This window comes from Callithrix jacchus, chromosome 11 (genome assembly GCF_049354715.1).
Source record: "Callithrix jacchus isolate 240 chromosome 11, calJac240_pri, whole genome shotgun sequence".
In the NCBI taxonomy this organism is placed as follows: Eukaryota; Metazoa; Chordata; class Mammalia; order Primates; family Cebidae; genus Callithrix; species Callithrix jacchus.
In genome coordinates this window covers 69,726,651-69,753,343 of record NC_133512.1, presented here as the reverse complement: position 1 = coordinate 69,753,343, position 26,693 = coordinate 69,726,651, and the positions used below count along the sequence as shown (strand labels likewise).

Here is a 26,693-nt window from a genome sequence, read left to right as displayed (position 1 = left end):
CAGTGCTGCTCCCCTCTGTTTTCGTCCCATCCTTTAACGGCATCCTCCATTATGTGATCATCAAAAATGGCTTTTGTGGACCAGATTTCACATCATCTTTTCAGTGCTGTGATCTTTCTTGATAACTTTACATAAAAGGAAAGGGAAAGAATCTGGCTCATTCCTTTGTGGGAGGGAAAAAAAATCACTGTATCTTAAGTGATTGTTTTATAAGTTTTATATGTATTTTGCATGTATATATCTTATATTAATTTGTAAAATATTTTGATTGTTGGTTGGCATAAGATCTATAAGCATAGGGAATTTTATTCGTAATGACACCACGCTGATGGGCCAGAAAAACATGACCCTTCTTCTTTGATCAATTGGGTGATTGACAGTCAAACCAGATAGAGTGGTGGATGGAAAGGTCCCTCTAGCACAGTATTTGACATTTGCTTAAGTGTCTTAGGGACTTACAAACACAAACTCAAATAAAGACCTTGAAACTCTGTGACCACCTTCAAACATATGGTGTGATCAGAGTGACTTTAGAGTTTATTTTATCACTATACAAATAAAAATACTGTATTACAAATTTTTTGCAGAAAACTTATAGACACCTGAAAATATGCCTGTAGCCTCCGGTCCTCCACACTTGCTCATTAAGTGGGTGTGTAGATTGAAATTTTAGAAACATTTTGTCTGTCAGTTCAGTTAGCTGAATGGTCTGTTTGACGGGGATCTCAGAAAAGAGCCTTCAGTGTTGCACACAATTCTTTTGTCCTGCCTTTCTAGGGTAGCTTTGTGTGTGCATTCATTCATTTTTTTTAACCACATAAATGTATTCTTTCATGATTCTGCAGCTAAATTTAAAAATCAAAGTGTCAGCAGGGTTGGCTGCTTCTTTGATATATAAAAATCACAGATATTTACAGTTTACAAGGTGATGTTTTAGTACATGGGTACATAAATAATAAGGCATTAACATATCCATCACCGTACATACATACCATTTTCTGTGGTAAAAACATTTAAGATCTACTCTGTTAGCAATTTTCAAGCATACAATATGTTGTTATTAACTGTTGTCACCATGATGCGCAGAGGATCTCTGCAATTTATTCATCCTAACTAAAACTTTGTATCCTTTGACCCCATCTTCCTTCCTCCCCTTCAATTCCGCCAACTAATCCCCCTGGTAATCACAGTTCTATGTTGTTTCTGAGTTTGACTTTTTTAGATTCTACATGTACCTGTATAAGCGAGATTATGTGGTGTTTGTCCAGGTTTACCCATGTTATTACAAATGATAGGATTTCTTTTTTAAGGGTGAATAGTATTTCATTGTGTATATATACACATTTTCTTTATTCATCCCTTGACAATTTAGATTGATTTAATAAGTTGGCTATTGTGAATAATGCTACTGTGAACATACCTTGTCAGTATACTGATTTCATTTCCTTTATGTACATACATTCTTACTCATTATAATTGTATGATGCCTATCTCAGAAGTGTATGGCTCAGTGTATAGTTTTATATGGAGTTAAGATTGGGGAAAATGGGTCATTTTGAAGGTCTAGATTTTGGATTTTAATGTTTACAGTCATAATTAAATTATTCCTTTATCCTAGAATGTCAGATATCTATTTCCCATATATATGTAAATATTTATTTAAATATAAGTTCAGAGCTTCCTAGAACGAAATATAAAAGATTTTTAGTTAACTGCTCCTGTTGGGGAATGATAATTAAAAACAAAATCTTTTCCCAACCCAGAAAATAGCAGAGAAAGAAAATACTTTCATTATTAAATAAGCATTAAACCATATTGTGATGTACATCGGCTAAGAGATTGTAAAGACAAAAGAAGACCCTTACCCCTTTATAAACTGAAGCCTATTCAACCCATTACATGATAAACAGTATGTCTTCAAGTAAGAGGACTTCAGTTTTTGTCACGCACGGTTTACCATACCTTTACTATGGTAATTGGAATGACCATCATGTTAGCTAATTGGCCTTATTCATAGGTGAAAATGAAACAATGAAACTTCTATCTTTAGAACAGTAGGTAGTTTTGCATCTTGGAGCGAGCAAGGTGCCCATGGAAGTCTAGTTCCTACCCTGCCATGCAAACTGGGAGATAGGGATGCTATCTCCCTTGATATTTACATTTCAAAGAGATGGCTCCTAGGTCCTTGAGAAAGACATTCCTGAGTCATAAAGCTGGCAAAAGGCCTATTTAGTTTTCAAAAGAATATATTATATACATTTCAAAGAGAGGGAGAAGTATTTCCAATTACAATTTACTAAAGTAAATGCTCTAAGAAAAAGGGAGGGAAATATTTTTCCTTTCAACAGGGAGAATTGAACATTTTATTTTTAATTTATATTTGCCCTTGCACCCACTTTATCTGCTTCTCACTTACATATAAGGACCTTGATCTTGTTAATCTTACAGTAGCATTATAATAAACAGAATGGATTTTAAATGCATTTGTAATTTAGTTTTATTTCATTTGCAACTAAATTATAGTTTAGTTTTATTCAGTGTTAACATTTTAAATTGTTAAATTCAACAGAAATATTAGGATTTCATAAACAGAGAGTAGTGGTATGAGGACTGCAGCATAAGATAACTTGGCTAAATACCCATGTTGTAGTTAAACAGCCTGTGATGTTGGGTACCCTCCATCCTTTAAGCCAGCAAATAAATAATATAAATGTGACCCTAAGCAAAAAGTTGACTAAATGATTTTTTTCTTTGAAAGAAAAAAAAAAAAGATGCTTGTTTCTGAGATCAGAAGTGTGTTTTGTTTGTTTTGTTTTAAATATTGCCAGCAGATAAAACTAAAATTTCCTGTGCTACCCCCGGCCAAATCAGAGGCGGACATTGTTTGACTGTCATATCGATAGTGCTAATTATATAACTTTGTTTAGGCAATTAGAATCTAACAAAGGGTTACCTTAGATCGATTGGTTTTTCGTTTTTTGCTCTTCCTCCCACCTTTTTCTTATTGTGACTTGATGCATTTTTCTTTTCTGGATCTTGCTGGTAGGCTGCTGTATGTTTAAGACCCCAAACTACTGGTGAGTTCTCTCCCTGGTGTTCCTGTGGTGGTGCTCCTTTGCCCTCAGCACAGTCTTATTTGCTGGGCTCCATATTTTCTCTCAGAGATGCAGTTTTTCGTTAGCCACTTCCTCCTTAAAGGAGACCCGCAGGCGGAGGACGGAGTGGGGAGAACTCCTCTGTGTCCCTGTTACCAGTGGGGAATCCAGTGCATCTGCAGCAACCTCATTTCTTGCCTCCTCAGAAGAAAGAATTGGGCCAAGGGGCATAAGGTAGAAGGAGGGACTGAACAATTTTTAGAGCAGTAAGGAAAGTTTATTAAAAAGCTTTAGAGCAGGAACAAAAGGAAGGAATGTACACCTGGAAGAGGTCCAAGCAGGTGACTTGAAAGGCTCTTGTGCAGTCTGACCTTTTGGCTTGGGGTTTTATACATTGGTGCACTTTCGGGGTCTTGTGTCCCTTCTCCCCTGTTTCTTCCTTTGGGGTGGGCTGTTCATACACAGTGGCCTCCTAGTGCTTGGGACAGGAGGCTGGGCAGTGTGTTTACTGGTGTTGTACACATGCATACTTGTAGCCAGTGAGAGAGAGCGGGGCATCGGGAAGACGCTCCCAGTTTCTCCAATCTCTTGTGCCCAGGTCCTTGACCTCTGTTACCTCAGGAATGAGGAAAGGGCCCCGGAGGCGTGCTGAGCTTACCTTTTGAATAAATACCGTGGACCCAAAGAGTTTAGTAGAGAAGCGATTAGGCAGAGAGAGTCAGAGAGAGAGGAGAGAGAGCTCCCATGCTGCTATGGGAGGGGATCCAAGGGAGGAATCCGTATGGGTAAAGAGCAGTGGGGGGCACCGGTTTAACTTTGGAGTTATTCCCACCCCATTCATGTTCTCGTCCAATGAGAGGAGTTTTTTCAAACTTTCCTTGGAGTGATTATCTTTGACTTTGATACTGGATTGGCGGCTACAGAGCCTCCTCCTCCTCCCAGAGCTTTCCGCTTTTCAAACAAAGGAGCACACCTGGATTTTCCACCTAGCCCGCACACAGGAAAGTCACAAAGAAGTCTAGGATAAAGGCGTGGCTCTAGGAAGCTCCCGCCTTTGAAACCACGCCCCTTGTGGACTCCGGATGGTAAGTTTTTTTCCTTAACACAGTCCCTCATGTTCACTTGAGACGCTCTTCCCTTACCAGTCTAGCATTCCTAGAGGAAGGTCATATACCAGTTAAACTCCTCCATTTTGACTCTTAATGTGCATACTTGAGCTCGCTCACCCGTCTCCTGAGATCTTAGTGAGAAGATGCTGATGACTGTAAGGCCAATTGCCTAGGGAGGTCAGACACACCCACCTCTGCACTCAGCACCAGACTCTGCACTCAGCACCTAGCTCTGCCGCATGACTCCACTGGAAGGGTCTGACTGATGCAACCCTGGCCGGCTCTGGCACTGGAAAACCCGCCCAACAACCCGCCAACCAATAGCGGCCCGCCTTGTCCCAATCCCGCTCCCCTGGAGCCAATCAGAGCACCCAGCTGTTACTCGGTCCTCATAGCCATAAAAACCCCACGCCCCAGGAAGTCAGCGTGACTTTTCCGGCCCCTTGTGTCAGACCGCAGAACCTCGCCCAGGAGCCGATTAAATTTCTTTATTTCAATAACTGGCCTCAGTTGCCTCATTCTAATTGCCTCATTCAAACCTTACAATGACCAGTTGCAGGTTTTTTCTGTCTGTGGGGAGACTGCCTCTCCCTTTCACTGGCTGTGACCAATTACTATTTTAGAGAGACAGTTAACCTCCTGACCATCACCTGATGGTCTCCTGACATGCCTGGTCAGGAGGAGCCACGTCCTGCCCTGCTCATGCCAGACTAGCTAGCTACTGTAACATCACAACTTTGGCTTTATAGCCACTGGCCAACCATAACCATGGCACACACATTCTCAGCCTTCTGAGTCACATTTTCTCGTCTAAACTCTCATTCACTCCACAGTGATTAGCTTATTGACAGTTCCTTTGTGGGCCTCTTAGTCACCTTGACCAGTGAGGACTTGTGACTACAAGTGGTCACGCACTTTGATCTTTCTTGACTGACACATGTTACAGATTTCTGTTTCTTCTTGAAATTGCTCTTGGTAGATGGGAGCACTTTTCATCCCACTCTGGATTTAAGTGAAAAGTAACAGCAACTTAACTGAATACTGCTGGAAAAAATTTACCCCCAACCCCATTTTTTCCTTTACAATATTGCTTCCTGCTGAAGACATCTGCACAAGGTTAGCAAGAATTATGGGCAGAAATATAGTTATAATTCAGCATTAATCAGGCTGTACTTTGACCCACTTCCTTGTAACTGAACATCACATAACAGTTATTTGCATCCCCATTCTTCCTGTAGATAGTATTTCTGGCCTTAGATTGGATCTCTGATGTTAGAATCGTGAGGCTTTTTTGTAAGAGTTATTTAAGTAGATCCTGAATTTCAGGTTAACAACTGAGGCCACCCAGTTTAAATACACTCACAGAAGAACCAAATCAGCCTGAGAATTTCTTGATCTCCTTGTGCTATGACTTTACCCTGCATTTGTTGACCAGTCAACGTTCTGTACACTTCAGCCCACTCCAAAACCCTTAAAAACTGTAGCCCCAAACTTCTCAGGCAGGTGGATTTGAGGTTTCCTGCATCTCTCTTTGGTGGCCCTACTACCATTAAACCTCTTTCCCTGCTGCAGCCCAGGGTCTCAGCATGTTGACTTGGCATGCACATCAGGCAATGATGTGCAGCATTACACTACCAGCCTCCCAGAAGTAACTGTGCTGTCTGAGATTTGAAGAGAACAGCTATTTACTCTTTCCTGTATACTGTATGGAGAAAATACCACTGTTCAGAATGTTGAAACCCTAACCACGTGGCATTTGTAATTTTCCTGTTAGGAGACTCTGTATGAAAGTGAGAGTTGAAAACTAATTATGTAAATTGCTAAGCTTGGAAAGGTTTTTGCAAAATTTCTGCCTGCAGCTATCTATTCCACAAAGAGTAATTTGTGACTAGTAAAGAAAGTACAAATCCAGTTAATAAGACTGCCATCCCCACTCTTTAATGTTAAAGAAATTTCAGGATTTTTTGAACCACAAACCATTGACTGGATGTGCAATGCAAAGTAAGCTAAGTGTCCCATGTCACCATTTATTTGAAGGGATAAAAAGTGAATTAGAATGTAGAGATAATGTCTAACATCAGGAAAATTTGTTTTTTTCTTGTTAAGGTCTAAACATTCTCATTTGTACATATTAACTGGAAACGATCTCATTCTTTACTATTTCTGATTTTCTTTCTTTTGTGGATCTCAAAACTCACGAGCTTACATCACTTGAACCTTTTTCTGGGCTTTTGAGTTGTTTTACTAATGGAATGGACCATTAGTGAAATAGGTGGCTATTCATCAAAGCTCACTATACCTGTGGAATCACCACCCCCATGTCTGAATCCTGAGACCTAGAGTGTCCCATCATCACAGCATGGCAGCTGCTGACTCAACTTGCAGTACTCTAGAAACCCAGAGTGGTTTCTTAAAGACAGCCCTGCGGGAAACTGCCTAGGTTGTATTACTTGTGTGGGTGGCCCCTGGATTAGAGAAATGTGTGAGCTAGGATGCCTGCAATTTTGCTTTTCATGGAGCCAAGCACGCTGTTGTTGATTAATAAATAATGGGTTGTTTATCTTGGAATTGTTTTTATTGGCAGATACCCTGAAAGATTCAAAGGCTGTCTGTAAATGAAGAATGCCTTTATTGTTTATTCAGTGCCTGCTTTTCTATTCAGTGTGAGGGTATTTTGGGAAAATTTCTTGAATATCAAACCACAAGTAAAATTTAGGAAGTTTTATTCTAAGATTTTCAAATAGGCCATTTAATTATGACCTCTTTTCAGATGCCTCTGATGATTTGTGTGTGTGTGTGTGTGTGTGTGTTTATGTGTGTGTGTATCTGTGTGTCTGTCTGTCTGAAGAGGGAAAGAGCTAAAGGGAAAGATGAAGCCCAGAATTTGACCATCTATTGTATCAGTCAGAAATAGCTTAAATAAATTCAAGTACATTTCTGGTTGGTTGATTTTGTGTATAGCACAAACTAGCTTCTGAGAATTCAAATACAAACATGTGCAAAGTGAGAGGCAGCAGGAGTCCCATGCAGAGTGGATAAGGAGATGTTGACAAAGGAGATAAGTTTGATAGTTGATAGAGAATCACCAGGGTGGCAAGACCAGAGCAAATTGCATTTTGACAGGGGAAACAGTGTTTGAAGATGTGTGGCATGAGTAGCAATGGGTGTTTCTGGAACTGTAAGTTGTTCGGTAATGCTGAACATAAAACTCTGTAGGAATGACCCAGGGAAAATGGGAATATGGAGCCTAAAGTGAAATGAAAATGTAATGAAAATCCTGGCCCCCGTCTCTCAAATAGTCATAAATTCCTCCAGGATATTGTAGTATTGGCCAAAGAGTATGTGAAGCCAAATGATAGACTTGTCATATCTTCCATGTCTTGTGTCTTGTGCTCCATGTTCTCAATATCCAGCAATCAAGGGAGGGAAGCCTGACAAATATCTGAACCACTTTGGTATAAAGATAGCAGCGGTTGTTAAGTAGAAAGGGTGTTTAAGAAGGCCCTGATTTTATAAGTGGTCATTTCCTTAGTAGTATTTTCATGTTAGGATAGCATAGCACTAGGAACTCAAATCATGAGGAGACCCTGTATATATAGAGAGTGAAGAAGAGTTTTGAGAATGGCTCCTGCTATATGACTTACACGACAATGAAGATGAAAAAACACTTTTTATTTTATTTTTTTGTACAGCACAACATTGAATCCTCAGTGTTAGCAAATCATGTTGGTTCTGTATTAGGCTTTTAATAATGGTGATCGAACACATATTGCATGAGACATAGTTATTTGAACATCTGATATTTTAAAATAGTTTTTCATGTGGCTTCCTTGTGCCACTGTTGCCTATTTCACAAGAGCCAAGGTTAAAATTAAGATAATTGGTCAGACAGGTAAAACATCTTCCAGTGGGGAGCAGATTCTTAAACAAAACAAATTTATACAGGTTTAACTTAGAGAGGACTGAATTTTTTTTTAATGCTTTAGAGAACACATACAAACCACCGTAGAAGCATGATTTTTCCATTGGGTTTATTGATTTGAATAAGTATATGAAATAATAAGTAGAGCAGACTTATTTCCCAGAACTTTTCTGTGTTTGGAAACCAGTGAAGCTCATTGTATTTGTTTTAAAATAAATTTTATTTTGTATATTTAAAGTATACAACATGATGTTACAAAATACATATCAATATGGTTACTATAGTGAGACAAATTAACATAACATAACATTATTTTATAGGGTTACCTGTTTGTTGCCTGTGGCTAGAACAGCTGTCATCTCTTTTAGCAAAAATCCTGAGTATATACAGTATTACTAACTACAACATGAGATCATATCTCATGTTGTATGTTGGATCTTGATACTTATCCTACATATTTACTGCCTTTTATCTCATTTTTAGTATAAAAATTCAGCTCTAAAAGATAGACACACAAAAAGACTGGGTGTGTGTATGTTGAGAGTTGAATAATACTTAAGTGATTATGATGAAGTTAGAAATCTTTTATGTTTTATTTTTTTAGGCGCTGGTGAATCTGGTAAGAGTACAATTGTGAAGCAGATGAAGTAAGTAGATTTAAACATTAAATTTGCTGTTTATGTTTAAGTGTACCCTTCTACCAAAGGTAGTAAATTTTTTTTTTTTTCCTTTTGTCTCGTTAGAATTATCCACGAAGCTGGTTATTCAGAAGAGGAGTGTAAACAATACAAAGCAGTGGTTTACAGTAACACCATCCAGTCAATTATTGCTATCATCAGGGCTATGGGGAGGTTGAAGATAGACTTTGGTGACTCAGCCCGGGCGGTAAGTTATTAAATTTTTTGGAGCAGACCTGATGAGTAAACAGAATAACTTGTATGCTAATACCGTACTACGTAACATAGTCTTGTCAACTATCAGGACCATTTTATAAAAGGAGTCAAAAGGATAGAAGTGAGTGAAATCAGGAGCATTAGAAGTGAGTGAAATAAAACTATACAGGATTGTGTAATCTCTCCTTTATGCTTTCCTTATCCATTAGATAATTTGGACAACTGAATGTAATCACCACAGTGTCTTCTGCATAGCATGCTGTGTTGGGTATTCCTGTATTCCCATAACAATTTTTGGTACTGAGTGAACTGCTTACACTGGCCCTCTTCAAAATCTGTTTCTGTAATTTGGAATATTCAAGTGATCTAGTTATTTGTATTCATGCCTAAACTGAAAAGCAATTTAATCTTGAATAATGAAAACAAAATAAAAGTTTGCTTATCTTTAGAATAGGAAAATATCGGCTATTAAAAACCTCGTATCAGAATTTGAGATCTAAAAGAGATTTTTGGAGACAATCTAGTTCTAACTCTTTATTTTGCCAAGAAAGAAACTAGCACCCAGGAAATTACATGATACAGAGATTGCCATACAGCTCAAGGTAACCAAGGCATTATGCCTATGCCTCCTCATGTGGCCTAATAACTTGTTTGAGTTGGATTGGAAGCAGCCCAGCTCCAATCCATAAGGTACTTTTTTTTGCTTTTTTCCTCTCATCTTCTGTTTGATTATTTAATCTATTTATTTCTAGTAGTTATATTATTTTTACTAGTATCTATCTTTGTATTTCTGTGTGTTCAGTATACGTGCTGTCTCTCTAATAATACTATGAAGATTTTGTGTATAGAGACTATAGATTTTTCTTTTTTTCTTAATATCTGCTAGATTTTATTTTTTAAACATGAAGGTTCAATTCATGATTAATAGCGAAGAAAAATAAATGAAAGCAACATTAGGGAATACATATTGGAAAAATCTGTAAAAATAAGTCTAGTTTTTAAAATGTTACTTTAAAAATTCTCTTAGTAATATTAATTTCTGTTTTTTAAACTTTTTTAAAAGGTTAGTGTCAATTAAACTTTTCAAGTAGATTTCAATATTTTAAATAATTTATACATTGATCATTTATTCATTCGGCAGACTGAACTCAGAAAGCATTTGCTGAATGAATAAATGATAAATGCATAAATTACAGAGTGATTTTTAAGCAACATATATGATCAAATCTTATTTCAGAAAAGATATTTTAAAAGAACATAATAAATTATTATTGAAAATAATATTGAAATCTACTTAGAAATGCTAATCATACTAAGCCTTTTTAATCTTTGTTTAAAATAGACTGTACAGTAGGGAACCACTCTTAAATTAAGCAAAAAGAATTCTTGAATATTGTACCTTACACCAATTCCAATTATAGTAATTTAAATCTTTTACCAAAGTCACATATACAGCATTCTGCATTTGGATCTTTTATGTGCTTATAAAAGAAAAAAGTGTTGTAGCCTCTATTTTAGGAGATCATGAAGGGTCAATACAAACAACTTTTCATGAGTTCTTTTTATTTTCAAGTTTTTCTTTCAAGGAATGTTTTCATTTTGTCTTTCTTTTTTTAAACATGACTTGGGCATAGTTTCAAGACTGGAAATAACTACTCTCAAGCTCTTTTTTTTTTTTTAAACCACCGTTTTGATGCTTTGGAATCTTTGGACCTGCTTTACTCATGTTTGTTTCACTATTGCTGGTTTGACCCACCCTTTTTAGACCCTCTCTAGCGATACTTCAATAACTGTCTTCTTCCTACCTTCAGATTATTACTTCTGTTTGCTTTAGCCATCATCATTAACTCATTCACACAAATGCCTCATGTCCTCCCATTGCTTCTCGTTGGTCTACTCCATGATTTGTGTTGCCTGTCTTTACATAAGCTTTCAAAACTATGGGGCTTTTGCAGTAGTACTGAGGAATACAAAGATGAATTAAACATGGCCTAGACATGAGGAAGGGACATTGAGTGTTGAAACATGAATAAGGGTTTTCTAGGCAAAAACAGAAAAAGCATTCTAGGAATAAGAAACAGTATATTATTATTATTTTATTTATTTATTTTTTGAGACAGAGCATCAGTCTCTAGCCCAGGCTGGAGTACAGTGGTACAATCTCAGCTCACTGCAACCTCTGCTTTCCGGGTTCAAGCAATTCTCATCCCTCAGCTCCCAAGTAGCTGGGACCGTGGACATGTGCTACCACACCTGGCTTATTTTTGTATTTTTAGTAGAGATGAGGTTTTACTGTGTTGGCCATGCTGGTCTTGAGCTCCTGGCCTTAAGTGATCAGCCCGCCTCCCAAAGTACTGGGATTACAGGTGTGAGCCACTGTGCCCAGCCACGAACAGTACATTCAAAAGAAGTCTGAATGTATTTCTGTTTCTGGAACTCTAACCCTGAGTTGAAGGATAACTGGATACTGAAGTTTGATAAGGACCACAGGTTTGCTTTCCAAAGAAAAGCAACATGAATTACCTGTCTCCTAACCATTCAGCAGTGTCTGTTGTACCATAGTCTCACCAACTTAGATGTTATCAACATTTCAATTTTTAACATCTGATAAATGAGCAGTATTATCTTTTTCTAGTTTTTCTGATTTTTAATGAATCTGAGAATTATTTTAAAACATTTTGTTCATTTGTATTTCGTCTATGAACTCTTAGTTTTACTCATTTCTGTTCAATTACTTTTCACATTGATTCTTTTTAAGTATTAAGAATATTAACCCTTCTTTGCCTCTTGCAAACACTTTGCCTAGCATATTTCTTTTAATTTTTGAAATAGTACTTATTATAGAACTGTTAAGATTTTTTACAGTCGATTCTGACTTCTGTATTGTGTGTCTTATTAGAATGGCATTCTTAACCTTATAATTTTTTTATTTTCTCTTATTTTTTTAGAACGTTTGTAGTTTTATTCTTTGTACTTCTCTATCTCTTCACACACCTTTAAGTGTTATTTGTGTTTGTTGCTAGCTAAGATCTAAGTATATTTTACAATGTGATCGTCTTTTGCCTAACAGTCATTTATTCAATATTAAATAATCAGTCTATTTCTCAAGTGACTTCAAGTGGCTACCCTTATTATTAAATTGGGTATGTTTCTGGACTCCAGTTTTTATTTCTATTGATGTATTCTTTTTCCCCACATCTGTCACTTACTAAGCTATTTAACCTCCTAAGCTTGTTGCCTTATAATACAGGGAAAATAATGGTAACATCTATGTTGTAGGGCTTTGAAGAATAATGACATTATGAATATTAAACACTTACCACATGCCTTGGTCATAATACATGGCCAGTAAATGTCTGTTGCTGCTATTGTTGTCTTTTGCTTTTTTTGTTTGTTTTTTGAGGTAGAGTTTTGGTCTTGTTGCCCAGGCTGGAGTGCAGTGGCATGATCTTGGCTTACTTCAGCCTCTGCCTCCTGGTTCAAGCGATTCTCCTGCCTCAGGCTCCCTAGTAGCTGGGATTACAGGTATGCGCCACCATGCCTGGCTGATTTTTCATATTTTTAATAGAGATTGGGTTTTATCATGTGGGCCAGGCTGGTCTCGAATTCTGGAATCTCAGGTGATCCATCTGCCTTGACCTCCCAAAGTGCTGGGATTATAGGTGTGAGCCACGGCACCCAACCTTGTTATTACACTACTGTTATTCTTGTGAGAATCACATTATTTTAATTTCCATGGTTTCGTGGATTAATTGGCATCTGATTGAGTAAATGCACCCCATTTCATTCTGTTGTTCTTTTACCAGGTATCAAGGCCATCATGATTTCTCTCCCAGATGGACTTGAGAGCCAATTTAATTCTCCCACAACCCTGTTGAAATACAATAAACCAAAACAGCTTGTTGATTTGGTTGGGATTACATCTTAGTATTTAGGTTGATTTGGGAAGAATTGAGTAAGAAGATGTAAAATCTTAAGAAGTGGTGACTAATTTCCTGTGGTTTGCTTCATATTTGGTAGTTACCAGATTTGCAAACCTGATTACACACTAGTTATTTAAAATGAGAAGAAACAAAATTGTTTCAAGGCTGGCATAAGGCAATCACATTTTATGCCTAATATCATTCCAGAATGTTCACAGAATGAGGATAGTCTATCTGTGAATGATAATATATTGATAATTTTAGGTGATTATGTTTCTAATGAAGTAAAATTTTAGATGCTTTACATAGGGGCCTTTTAGACTTTTTAGGCACTGGTCACATAGAGGAGTGTTGCTCAAAATGTGATTCATGGACCAGTGCCTATTTACAAGCGTGTGCACAAAATGGATATACAATATAAGCATTGAATTTATAGCAATTGACAGACTAATATATGTGTTAACTTGAGTAGTTTTAAAAACACAAATTTATATTTTGTATGTTATTTAATTTTATTTTTCTACTAGTATTATGAAATAGATTGGAAACAAATGAAAATGAAATAAAGCATGACACTGGTTGTTCATTACAGTTTGAGAAGCACTTATTTAGAATACTTAAGGCTATAAGGGGTAGGAAACCTTATCTTAAATTGACTTAAATAACTTTCTCCCCCCAAGCCTCATATATGCTCCTGCATAATGGCCATTTTTCTGTTCCAACAATTTTGTTATTTACTTTCATTAGTTAGTTTGTCCATGTCTGTCTGCCAGATTTGCTAGATTGTTTTTTAGAAAGGTTGTATCAGTTTACCTTCCTCGCAGCAATTTTTGGAATGCCTTTTCTTAGCACTCTGGGCAGCCAAAATTTAGGAGTTTTGTATTTAAAAAATCTTTGCTAATTTGTTGGTAGTAACTCATGTATTGCTTTAATTTGAATTTTTCATTTTTAATTTCGTTGAACAGTTTTCCATGTCTATTGATTATATTTTTATTTTCTCTACGTGGCTTTTGCACTTTATTCATTCACTTGGAATCTTGTGTTTTGATGATCTATTTGCTTTTTATATGTACATACATACTGACCCTTTGTCCACTAATAAAAATGTTTAGTAAGTCCCATTTTACTTAACTGCCATTAATGTTAACAGTATATTTAAAAATATTTTTTATCTTCTTGTTACTTCTTCTTTTGTGTTTAAATGTAGAGCATCCTCTCTCAACAAAAGATTTACCAAATATTGATTCTCTTTTTTAAAGCAAGAGGAATTTCAAGGGAGTGAATTTTAATATTTGTTTATGCTTTTGATTTTGAATCTGTCTGAAGCATGTTTTGTTATATTTATGGAGTAAGGATGTACATTATTTTATTTCTCTTCAGTCGGCTATCTAATTATCACCAGTGTTACTGGATTAATTGTATCTTTTCTGACTGATTTATCTTACCACATTTATCATGTAATGAGTTCAGATTTGGGATCCTTTTACCCTATGGATCTGCCTTCATAGTAAACTGTTCTACATTGTAGGCTTTTAATACCTGATAATATCATCTCTGTGCTCCTAGTCTTTTTCAAAATGCTCCTGGTTACTTTTACTTGCTTTTTCCACATGAATGTTTGAATTATTTATAGAAGTAGTCTGGTTTATGTTTGAAAACTAACATGAAGAAACTTACAATTTTGTTTTGATTCTGAGAAATACTAATAAATATGTGGCAAATCATATTAGCTACCACTTGAAATAAATGTGTGCTTCTAGCACAGTGTTTTCCTACTCTCCTTTCACTTATCCTACATTCCTTATCGCTTTTGACAAGTTCTCTTGTCAATACAAAGAACACTTAAATGCAGTATTTCTCCATTTTACCAATTTGAAAAAATGTATCTATACATGTATAAGATAAATATGTATATGTTTATTGATAATCCCCCTTCTTGACTTAATGAAACCCATACTTCATGCTAAATTCACTGCAATTAGTCAAAAATTTTCATCTCTGCATTTTAGTTAAAATTTAACTTTTTACTTTAGGCTTTTCCCCCCTTATAATAATTCTTATGGGGAAAAAAGAAAAATGACTTCCTATTACATTGCCTTAAGTCATTCTTACTTTGATTACATTTGTGCTTTTAGGAAGAAAATGTATTTTACATTTATCTATTCCTTAAAGCAACTCTTTTAACAACTGAGATTGGTGCCTTGTGCTGTGGAGTGATGAATCCACTAAAGTTCTTATGATTTCCTTAAGGGTATGCTAACTTTGGTAAGAGCAATGTAGCTAACTTAAATGTATAGGAGTTATATACTGCATATTATAGAAATATAGTAGATAAAACATATAAGTTCACATTGTATGTGGTAGTATCATTGGCTAATGTTATTAATGAAATAAACTAAACCACTGAAACAGAATTTCCATACATATGTTAATTATGACATAAATATATATTATCACTATGACCAAAATTTCAAAGGTATCACTATTTTTAACCCTCTTTACCATATTATTTAGCTCCTATTTTAGAAAGGCCTGCTGATGTTTTTAAATTTAAACTCTTAATCTCATACATAAATTCTGTCTGCTGTATTACATTAGTTATCTGACCTTTGCTTTAAAACCTCAGTCTCTCATTCCCCTTCCCTCTTTTGTTTTTTAGGTGGCTTTGATTGTTAAAAAAAAAAATGCTCTTATTGAGATGAAATCTGATGTCTTTTGCTCTAAGAATGCTCCTTTTTCTGCCCTGTGCCTAAACATGAACTCTGTTCTTTCTTACCATTTGATTATGTCAGGTGCCAGCCATCATGCTCCCTCAAAGTCTTCTCCTCCCATCCTAGGCGGACTCTTCTGAATTTTCATAAAGTGGGTGACAGCTTTAAATGAAACGTGTAGTCACTAAATAAGTACAGCATGCTAGATATTCCCTGACCCCTGCTTGGAATGAGGACTTATTATTTGTCTCTTGACAAAATAGTGTTTCATAGCTCCTTTCTGAGTTCTCAGAGCACATAGTTGTATGAACTGGAATTTACATTCTCTAGATCGTCTTATTTTTATTTGGCTCTTAGTAATTTTAAAATATTTTAGCTTTGCTACATCCAAAGAGTTTTTCTGTCAAATAATTGCCTGGCAAATAATGTTTCTTTCTTTTCAACACCACAAAGACTTCCCATAAACTGCTTCATTAACCTGTAATTCTTCTGACCAAACTCCAGTCTTAAGTAATCCCTATTCATTTTCTACCCTGTATCACACTATTTTGGTACACTTACATTTATGTTTATAATGTTAAGTAATTTTCTTTCTCATAAATTTTGCAAAGACTTCATTCCATTGCAAGATAAAATCATTGTCATCATTCTGTGTTTTTAAAATTTATCCTGTTTTAGATAATGACCACTGATGAACCAGTATATCACCTGTATGATTGGGTGACTAGCCATGGAACTTTAAATAAGTTGCTTCACCTCTTTGTGCCTTGGGTTCATTTTATGCAGAAGATTAGGTAGAATAATTTCAGCAGTGTTTTCCTGCTCAGATTTATTGCCTAAAAGTTCATCTACAGACACACCTGAATGTCCTGGTAATGATGTGGAAATGAATAATCTCAGTAAGTTTTTTTTAAAGAAAAGAGGCTTAAAAAATTATTTGAGCTTTACAACTTGATGTTATGAGATACAAATAGATAATAAAATGGCTACTACAGTGGAGCAAATTAACATATCCATCATATCACATAATTACTTTTTTTTGACGAGCAGTTAAAACCTATTTAATGAAAATCTCTAATACAGTACATTTTAATTAGCTATAGTCCTCATTATTGTACTTTAGTCTCTACTCTCTAGACTTTGTCATCCTGCATATCTGCTACTTTGTATCCTTTGAATATATCTCCCTATTTTCCCTTTATCCTCCCTCCTCTCTTCCCCCACCCCATAACCATAACTACTGGTTTGTTCTCTTTGTATATTTGACCTTGACTTACTTTTGTTTCTGTGGGTTTTGTTTTTTTTGTTTGTTTTTTTTGGTGGGGGATGTGGGGGAGACCTGGAGGCCATTATGCTTAGTAAAATGAGCCAGAAACAGAAAGAAAAATATTGCATCATCTCACTTATATGTGGAATTGTGAAAAAGAAACTTTTTTTTTAATGCCACAGAAAGAATCCAGTTTATAATTACAGCTTCCAGAGTTTCTTATGTCTTTTCTTCAGACCTATTCCTGGAAAGTTTGAAAAGAATGTGATCTTATGCCCCATACTGGAAGGCATTAGTCTTTTTTTTGTCACAAAACTTTATTGAAATTGAATCAAGACATCATAATGAAAGCTCATTTAAAAACCTACTTAAGCGAAAAGTACTTTCCTAAAATAGGTTATGTTTGATGTAATTTAATAAATAAAAATGATCAGATTCAGAAATTTCTTATATATAGGTAATAATTTGGGTAATTGAATAATTGTTTACTGGAATTATGCTAATGGTGCTAAGAATGACTTCAAACCATGTTATGTGAGGTTTATTAAAGATATCATGCACGTGTTGCTTGCTTGCATGCGTTACTCTTGTGATTTGCTAAAAAGGGAAGCATATGCTTGAATAATATGTTCTCATGCTGAGAGACTTAATTATTTTTCATGATGGGTTCCAGCTGAAAATAAAATGTTTCACAAATTGGCAACAGCATGAATGTATATTGTCAGCTAGTACACTCTGCTAGCCTGTGTCACCAGATGCTGCTTCCCTTCTATACCCCTTATAATAATGTGTGCCATCACTTTATAAGCATCTGCTACAGAACTTTGGAAGAATTTGCCTTGAGACAAATTAGGAATTGTCCACCCAGTTAAGTTTAAGCTACACATCTCAAGTTACAGAGAATCTCTGTGAAGAAAGAAGCTTCATATCTGAGTTTTTTGTTTATTGTTTTTTTTTTAAATTAACTATGTTATTACTTGGAAACTAGAGTTATATTATCCAGTGTGGTAGCTACTATCCGCATGTGGCTATTGAGTCCTTAAAATGTATCTACTGTGGTTTTGTAATATGTATGAAAACTGTGAAATATAATAATTGTATATTTATTACATATAAATGAATTGATATTTTTATACATAGGTTATGTATATTATTAAAAATCATTTCAACTAGGTTTTAAAAAAAGCTTTTTTAAAAAAATGTAGCTATTAGAAAAGGTAGATTGTATTAGTGGCGCACATTATATTTCTCTTGGACCACACACTGAGTTAAGAGTAGTTGATTACTTGTGGATCAGAATAACCAAATATGAGTAGCCTCAAATTTTAAGCAAAGTTTAATTAACTTTATATAAAGTATCTTTTCATTTAGAAATTTTTACATACTGTGCTCTGTGTATATCATGAGTATTTCTACTCCAAAGCTGTAATTATTTTGTTTTCTATGCCTGGATTAACAAAACATCTGCCCCCAACTTCTGCCCCATTGATTTTAATGCATCTATTCTTGAAGATCTCCTGAAAATCTCAGACCATTATATGAAACAAGGCTTCTGGTCTTGCCCACTCCACATTCATATCCCTCTTCTCTGAATTTATTTTTGCAACTACAAAGTATGTAAGAAAGCTAACACTTAATTCATGTATCTCTAATCTTTAAAAGCTGTGTTTCTTAGTTTAGAAACATTTTGAGGAGGGAGGATAGGTTCTTCTTCTGTTTTCCCTAAAATGATCATCTTAAATACACAACAAACTACTAGTGGATAATTGGTTAATGTCCCTTTTATGAGCTGGAACCTTAGTCATTCTTTCAGCTTCCTGGCACCCTGACAGATACTACTAACACTACAAAACATAGGTGTATGATATATGATTATCTTTTGGTCAAGCCAATTTTTAAGTGGTGCCTTAGAGAACGAAAAGTGCTGACACTTTAATAAAAACCAAGGAACTTAACTTTTGCCTTGTTTTAAAAACTCTGTAATGGTCTGCTTTGTACTTTTTATCTCTAACATATCCCTTTTTACTTAAAAAAAATGGCCTTTGAATGTTCAGGATGATGCGCGCCAACTCTTTGTGCTAGCTGGAGCTGCTGAAGAAGGCTTTATGACTGCAGAACTTGCTGGAGTTATAAAGAGATTGTGGAAAGATAGTGGTGTACAAGCCTGTTTCAACAGATCCCGAGAGTACCAGCTCAATGATTCTGCAGCATAGTAAGTAATCATAACTTCAGAACTAAACTTTCATGAATAATTACTTGCAAATCAAATATACCTCCAAGTCAATTTTATTGCAGAATTGGCTAACACATTCTTGTACAACTCAGGTTATTCAAGATGACAGTATTTTAAAACTTTTTCTGTCTATGTGTGGTGTGTGTGTGTGGATAGATAGATAGCAATGGTATTTCCTATATGTTCAATAGTGTCTCGAGACTCACACTATGTAACTCTAATTGAAACATGCAGAATGGTCAAGAAAGTAATTGGAACTCTGAATTGGGTTGTATTTCTAATTTACTTTGAGCTATCTTAATGAGAGTGTAACTGATTTGAGTTCTTTTCATTGTGCTAGTAGTGCTGAGAAGCGTTAGTTGTTCAATGACAGGTACTGTGAGTAGTGATTTTTTGAAGGCGTGCAAGGTGACTCCAAGATATTTTTCACTAAGTAGAATAGCTCTGTATATGAAAATTGTCAGTTGTGTGTGTGCCCTGTTGTATTTGATACTGTTTCTAGCTATTTAAGTACAGTTTTTTGGAAGAAAAATCTGCCCTGATTTTTGAGGTGGTAGCCCCAGAAAGTTTGCAAAGCAAGTTGTGATAAAAGCTAATCAGGGGGACTGGGTGAGGTGGCTGCTCATTGCTTGTAATCCCAGCACTTTGGGAGGACAAGATGGGCAGAACACTTGAGAAGTTCAAGGCCAGCCTGGGCAACTTAGTGAGACCCTCATCTCTACAAAAAATACAAAAATTAGCCAGGCATGGTGGTGCACACCTGTGGTCCCATATGTTGTGTGATTTAGTGTGTTTATTTAAGAAATAATGAATATTTTATCACTGACATCAATCTTTATAACCTGTATAAAAAAAATCTACATTTTAACATTTTACACTAATACATTAACCATATATATTATGCAGTTTGTACATGTATATATAACATATACATATAGAATATGTATCATATTGCAAATAGTATCATACCCTATGCAAAGAGATATTCCTTGACACACTGAGTTGGTCCTTGCTTTCCAGTTTTAGATACTCCTAATGCAATGTACTTTTTCTTCAGCTTTATATTTATTCTGAGATTATTTTATTTCTTTTTATGTTGTGAATATTTGATTGTTTTCTGTCTCTGCCATGATGTTGTAAATTCAGTAATGTGTTTTTACCTAATATTGTATTCCCATAGCCTGACACAGTCATCACTCAATATGATCTTGTTTAATAGTGAATGAATTAATAAACCAGACATCACAGAAGCTAGAAGACCAATTAGAAAGATCACTTAGAAGAAGAGCACAGCTCTTAGACCATATTTGCTTTGATACCGCCAGCATCTGCAAAGGTTTAAATGGGAATCACTATTATGAGAAGATTGCTTTGAGTTGAGCTCACCAGAAGGAGCTCTTTAATAATTATGGGGTGCTACTTGGGAATGACAGATTGAAGTTCTCTTTCTTACCATGTGGAGAAACTTCCAGACGCTCTCAGTCTCTTGTCCAAGACCTTCTGTCCTGTGCACACTACTTGGACATGAGTTAACAAAAACGTAGGCCAGGCACGGTGGCTAATGCCCTTTAATCCCAGCATTTTGGGAGGCTGAGGTGAGAGGATCAGTTGAGTTCAGGAATTCCAGACCAGCCTGGGCAACATACTGAGACCTTGTCTCTACAAAAAGTAAAAAAAAAATTAGCCAGGCATGCTGGCCCATGCCTGTAGTCCTAGCTACTTGAGAGGCTGAGGCAGGAGTATCGCCCAACCCCAGAAGGTTGAGGCTGTAGTGAGCCATGACTCTGTCACTGCATTCCAGCCTGGGCAACAGAGCAAGACCATGTCTCAAAGAAAAAAAATTAAAATTACAAAATGAAAAATATGTTGTTTTGGTTTTTCATTATTATATTTCTAGTGGTTGTGACCTTAAGATGGCACTAATGTGGCTGATTTTTAGGAATGAAGAAAGTCGTAGAAAAACATTTTTCTCTGAAGTGATTAGAGGGTATCTTGATTTATGAGTTCTTGACTAGGGATGGTAAGATGTAGTCAAATTGCCCGTTAGGACTGAGTAGCCACCAGTTCACCTTTATATTTGTAATCATTTAAAACAGAGTTTCTCACAGTGCCTGCTTTTCTTCTTTGTCTTACTGAAATATTATTTTTAGAGATTTTTTGAACTGTAGCAGTTTTGAGCAAAGAAATCTGTGAGTAGTCAGAGTACATTTTAAGTAAGAATAGCTCATCATTTTAAAGAGACAGTAAAATCTTGCTATGGCTTGTTTGATTTGTTAAATTGGATTTTCTTAGAGTAAACATTTGGAATTAAAAGCACAGAGAAAGTACTGGAGGATTATCAACCATGTGAAAATAAGATTCTCTTAAATTCAGCAAATAGAATACAGATAACTCAAGCTGTCATCTCTCTATGTATTGTAGTATAATGAGCACATACATGCACTTAACTGTCTAAAACATATTTTTATTTCTACGTTATCAGTCACCTTACAGCTCTCATAATAAAAATGCTGTAATGATACTCTGTATATATTCAGCTGACCTTAGGATTCATTCCAAACTCCTTATTTAAGGTTCTGTGTAGCTTACGAGTGGCCTTACTCTCCAAGAAAGAGTAAGGAGTTCCCTGTTCCCATCTCCATACAGATTTACAGCTTCTGCTGGGGCAATGTCATTCCTTTTTGCCCATCCCATTATTTACATTTCTGTTTACACCTCTTACTATCCATGAATCCTTCTTTAATCACCTAGGTCCACATTAATCTCTCCATATTGCACTTTCTGTGAATTACTGACTGTACCATACAATTTGACAAAAAATTAACTTATTCTCTTCATTGAATAGTATGATACCACTACATTCTTATACCACAACATATATAGCACCAGTGGCAGAAAGTATTACATGAGTTACTGAAATGTGTATTGACTTTCAGAGCAGTAAAGGAGTATGTGCTGTTTTCCTGTATGTAAGTTAAGACTGGTTGAAAAGAAACTCTTATTCAGCCTTTGGGTAGAGTTTTCATCACTACTTGCTCCAAAATTAAGATTTAAAAAATCTTCAATAAAAAAGAGTGACATCTGGATCATAAACACAGTGCTATATCCAAAAAGTGTGATAAGGAATCTAAGAAACAGACTTACAGTGTGTATTCGTTTTTTGTTTTTTTTTTTAAGCTAGTCTCTTTTCTTTGAATTACTAATAACTGTCTCTAAGAAATAAAGTACACATTTAAAAAATACTAAAAGAGCTTCATGGTTGCAGAGGGGTAAACAGTTTTATTTTCATTGGAGTTATATGAGATACAAACTTAAACTGGTTTATGTCTTTACCCAGAAATTTTACACCTTATTGGTTTGAGATTATTCCATGTATTGAAATGTGTTTTAATTTTTGTTTTGGTTTATCTTTATTGGCTGTATTTACTATTAACATGTTGTTTTGTTTAATGTTTTCAGCTATTTGAATGACTTGGACAGAATAGCTCAACCAAATTATATCCCGACTCAACAAGATGTTCTTAGAACTAGAGTGAAAACTACAGGAATTGTTGAAACCCATTTTACTTTCAAAGATCTTCATTTTAAGTGAGTAGCTTTGAAACATATGATTTCTAAATTTAGATATAAAACATACTGCTTTAGAAATAAAAGGTATTTTAAAAACACCATAAAAACCCTAGAAGAAAAACTAGCCAGAATCATTCAGGACATAGGCATAGGCAAGGACTTCATGACTAAAATACCAAAAACATTGCCAACAAAAGCCAAAATAGACAAATGAGACCTAATTAAACTCCAGAGCTTCTATACAGCAAAAGAAACAATCATTAGTGTGAACTGGCAACCAACAGAATGGGAAAAAATTTTTGCAATCTACCCATCTGACAAAGGGCTAATATCCAGAATCTACAAAGAACTAAAACAGATTTACAAGAAAAAAAAAACCAAACCCATCCAAAAGTGGGGGAAGGATATGAACAGACACTTTTCAAAAGAAGACATTTATGAGGCCAACAAACATATGAAAAAATGCTCATCATCACTGATTATTAAAGAAATGCAAATCAATACCACATTGAGATACCACCTCATGCCAGTTAGAATGATGACCATTAAAAAAATCTGGAGACAACAGATGCTGGAGAGGATGTGGAGAAATAGGAACACTTTACACTGTTGGTGTGAGTGTAAACTAGTTCAACCATTGTGGAAGACAGTGTGGCGCTTCCTCAAGGACCTAGAAATAGAAATTCCATTTGACCCATCAATCCCATATACCCAAAGGATTATATATCATTCTATTATAAAGGCACATGCACACATATGTTCATTGCAGCACTGTTTATAATAGCAAAGACTTTGAACTGACCCAAATGCCCGTTGACGATAGACTGGACAAGGAAAATGTGGCACATACACATCGTGGCATACTATACAGCCATAAAAAACGCTGAGGTCGTGCCCTTTATATGGACATGGATGAATCTGGAAACCATTATTCTCAGCAAACTGACACAAGAACAGAAAAACGAACACCACATGTTCTCACTCATAGGCAGTTGTTGAACAATGAGAACGCAAGGACACAGGGAGGAGAGCATCACACACTGGAGTCTGTTGGTGGGGCCAAGGGAGGGATAGCACAGTGGGATATGGGTGGGAAGGTCAGGGAGGGATAACATGGAAAAATGCCAGATGTAGGTGATGGGTGGATGGAGGCAGCAAACCACATTGCCATGTATGTACCTATGCAACAATCCTGCATGATCTGCACATGTACCCCAGAACCTAAGGTACAATAAAAACAATAAATAAAAGGTATAATAAAAGTTTACAGCATTTTACAGTTGGTAATTACAGTTAGAAAAAAAACTTTCTTCAGATTATTGGACCAAAGAATTTTGGGGTAAAAGAAGTCAAAGCAATCCTGAGAGGAATATTTTTATTTAATAAAAACTAGCCAGGCAAATTCCTTTATGCCTGTAGTTTTTACAGTGACTCAAAGTAGTTTTCGGTTTTTGTTTCTAAACAGAAAAATCTGCTCTAATATACTGTGTTTCCATTAAGTGTTGCCATCTATTTTTAGGTAAAAAGAGAGCAAGTTTTATGGATAGCATAAATACTTATTTATGGAAATGTTAAGAAAAAAGAGCACCTTTAAAATTTTTTTCATGAAAAGTTTTCTTTCATGGAACATATCTTTCCTATGAAGAAGCCAGTTTATGCACTATTTCATGATGAGAAATATTCATTTAATTTAAGGTGTACTGAATATCAGCTTAATGAGGTCTGTGCAGAAAAGCACTGAGTTGTAGCCTTTATAAATGCAAGGGGTCTTGGAGTGCATGTTCTAGTTCCCTCATTTTATGATGAACCAGGTTCAGGAAGGTTTAGTAAAATATCACATTCAAATTTACAAAACTGCTTTTCTTTTTTTCCATTAAATAACAGTTTCCAAGGTATGAGGAAAGTTGTTGGACTTAAACACGACTGAATATAATGTTTTCATTTGCTGATTCTTGTTTTATCTCTACAGCCGTCATGGTCAGTTACTTTAATCTGTTTCCCTTCCAGGTCATCTGCTAGTGATTACTATAACTTTCTTCTAAAATGCTGCACTTATGCATTTTATTGTTCACTCAAACAAAATTGCCTAAATTAAGTGTATACTGTTATTTGTCATTTCTTAAAGTAATAATTAAATCGTGGAAAAAGAAATTATGTAGCCCGTGTAAAGATACATACGTTAATAACCTCACAGGATGATCTACTGAAACAAAACTTCTGTATTTTTCATAGAAATCTAAGACCACTGTAGTGTTACTTGATGTGAAAAAATTCCAATTAAAAAATGTAGATGTTTCTTTTTTGCTTCTTAGTATTATTTGTTTCAGTACATTGAATCTAAATAAAGAGGTTGGCAGAAGTTCTTTTTTTAAATCTGCTAGTTTTTTATAATTCACATTCATTTAAAATGTCACATGTCCTAAGTGCCAGTGAGTGTTCAGTTGAAGGAACACCAAGCACAAAGCCCTTGATCAGCGTTGGGAGGCCCATCTGAAGTCAATGCCTAATTTTTATGAATTCGCTAGTAAATAGTCCTGGAAATGAAAATAACAAAAATGCTAGAATGAAATGAATGGTAACAGGATTTTGTTATTGTTGTTCTTTTAAGTTTAACGGGTAGGGATTTTTCTGTTTGTTTTTAACCCAACAAGGTTAAGGTTGATTTTAAGGAAGATTGCCACTTCAGTCATGGGCATCAGTTAGATCCCATCTCACAGCTGCAGAGCTTTATAGATACATTGACCCAAATTGAGCACACTCCAGTTGTCATCACAGAAAATTGATTAGAAAGGTGTTTATGATCTGTTTTTCAAGGAAAATTTTACTATTTTATGTTTTTCTAAATTTCAGCTTTTAAATACAATGATTAGATAAATCATTTATCAGTTTGTGAATTTTTTAAAGATTATGTTTAGTGGAGGTTATTGGTTTCTTGGTAGAAATTTACTCTTTACAAGACTGTGTATATATCTTCTTAACCCAACTCCATCCCCACAATACCAAGAAGAATTTTTTTTAAAAAAGATTACAAAAGCAAAAATAACAATAAACAGCTATGTCATTCTAATGTTTGCTGAAAAGTAATTTATCTGCATTTGGTTTGCAAACGGAGTGTCCCATATCTTTACTGAAATTATTTTGTCTTTTTTTTTCATTAAAAATTATATGGTTCAACATAATCATTCTAAATAAATCTTTATGAATTATGGATTAGGCTTTGCTTCAGTTAACTCTATTGCTCTGAAATGGTCATGATATTAAAGCAAAATTTCTAAAATCATCTTGGAAAAAAGGTTTCTTGTGAAAACAAATATTATCAATGCACCTCATAAAGAAAGCTCACTGTTACAATTAGTGAGCACTGTTAAATTATATGCAATGATACTTCTGATTGCTTCCATTAGTATTTTAAATTTAATACTCTTGTTACTATCACTTGTCACTGATATATTAGTAGTTCATGTAATTGAATTTACCAGACAACTAAAGCTTTATTTCAGTTTTTCAGGCTACTTCTCCTGAAAAAACAAACATTGACCTGCTTTCTTAAACAAAGATCTAGGTCATAATTAATTTATCTGGCAACATTAGCTTTGTGCTTTATTGCATGCTGTGGTTTTGCATATGCTTTCCCCTTCCCCCTTTTCATTTTTTCTAAGAAAAGCCCTTGGTGGACATTTTATGCTGCTGTCATTAACTCTTACTGAAAGCATTTACTTTCTTTTAGTCTGTACATTACTATTTCTATAATATCAAATAAACAAACTCAGTACTCTGATTTCAGGTAATCAGATATGTCTGATCTGGAGAATATTGTCATTTTATCTTAAAACTGTAAGAAGTCATTTTATTGACAAAGAAATTTACTATTAGATTGGGCCTTACAACTTTTTTTTTTAACTTGGTATACCCTAGATTCTGATTTTGGTTTTGCTCACTTTGTTTTAAATATTATGTTCTAAGGCAAACT

General features: G+C 35.2%; 1 protein-coding gene across 4 annotated transcripts in view; it reads left to right on the top strand.

Annotated features, from left to right (window-relative positions):
• GNAI1 (G protein subunit alpha i1) overlaps positions 1-26,693 on the top strand; it is an 85,630-nt gene that overhangs the window by 46,609 nt on the left and 12,328 nt on the right. For all 4 annotated transcript variants that reach the window (XM_002751661.6, XM_078342094.1, XM_078342095.1 and 1 more), the window contains 4 exons: positions 8,731-8,773; positions 8,870-9,011; positions 18,975-19,132; positions 22,613-22,741. In XM_002751661.6, coding sequence (XP_002751707.1) covers positions 8,731-8,773; positions 8,870-9,011; positions 18,975-19,132; positions 22,613-22,741 — 472 coding nt within the window. The remainder of the gene's footprint in view (positions 1-8,730; positions 8,774-8,869; positions 9,012-18,974; positions 19,133-22,612; positions 22,742-26,693) is intronic.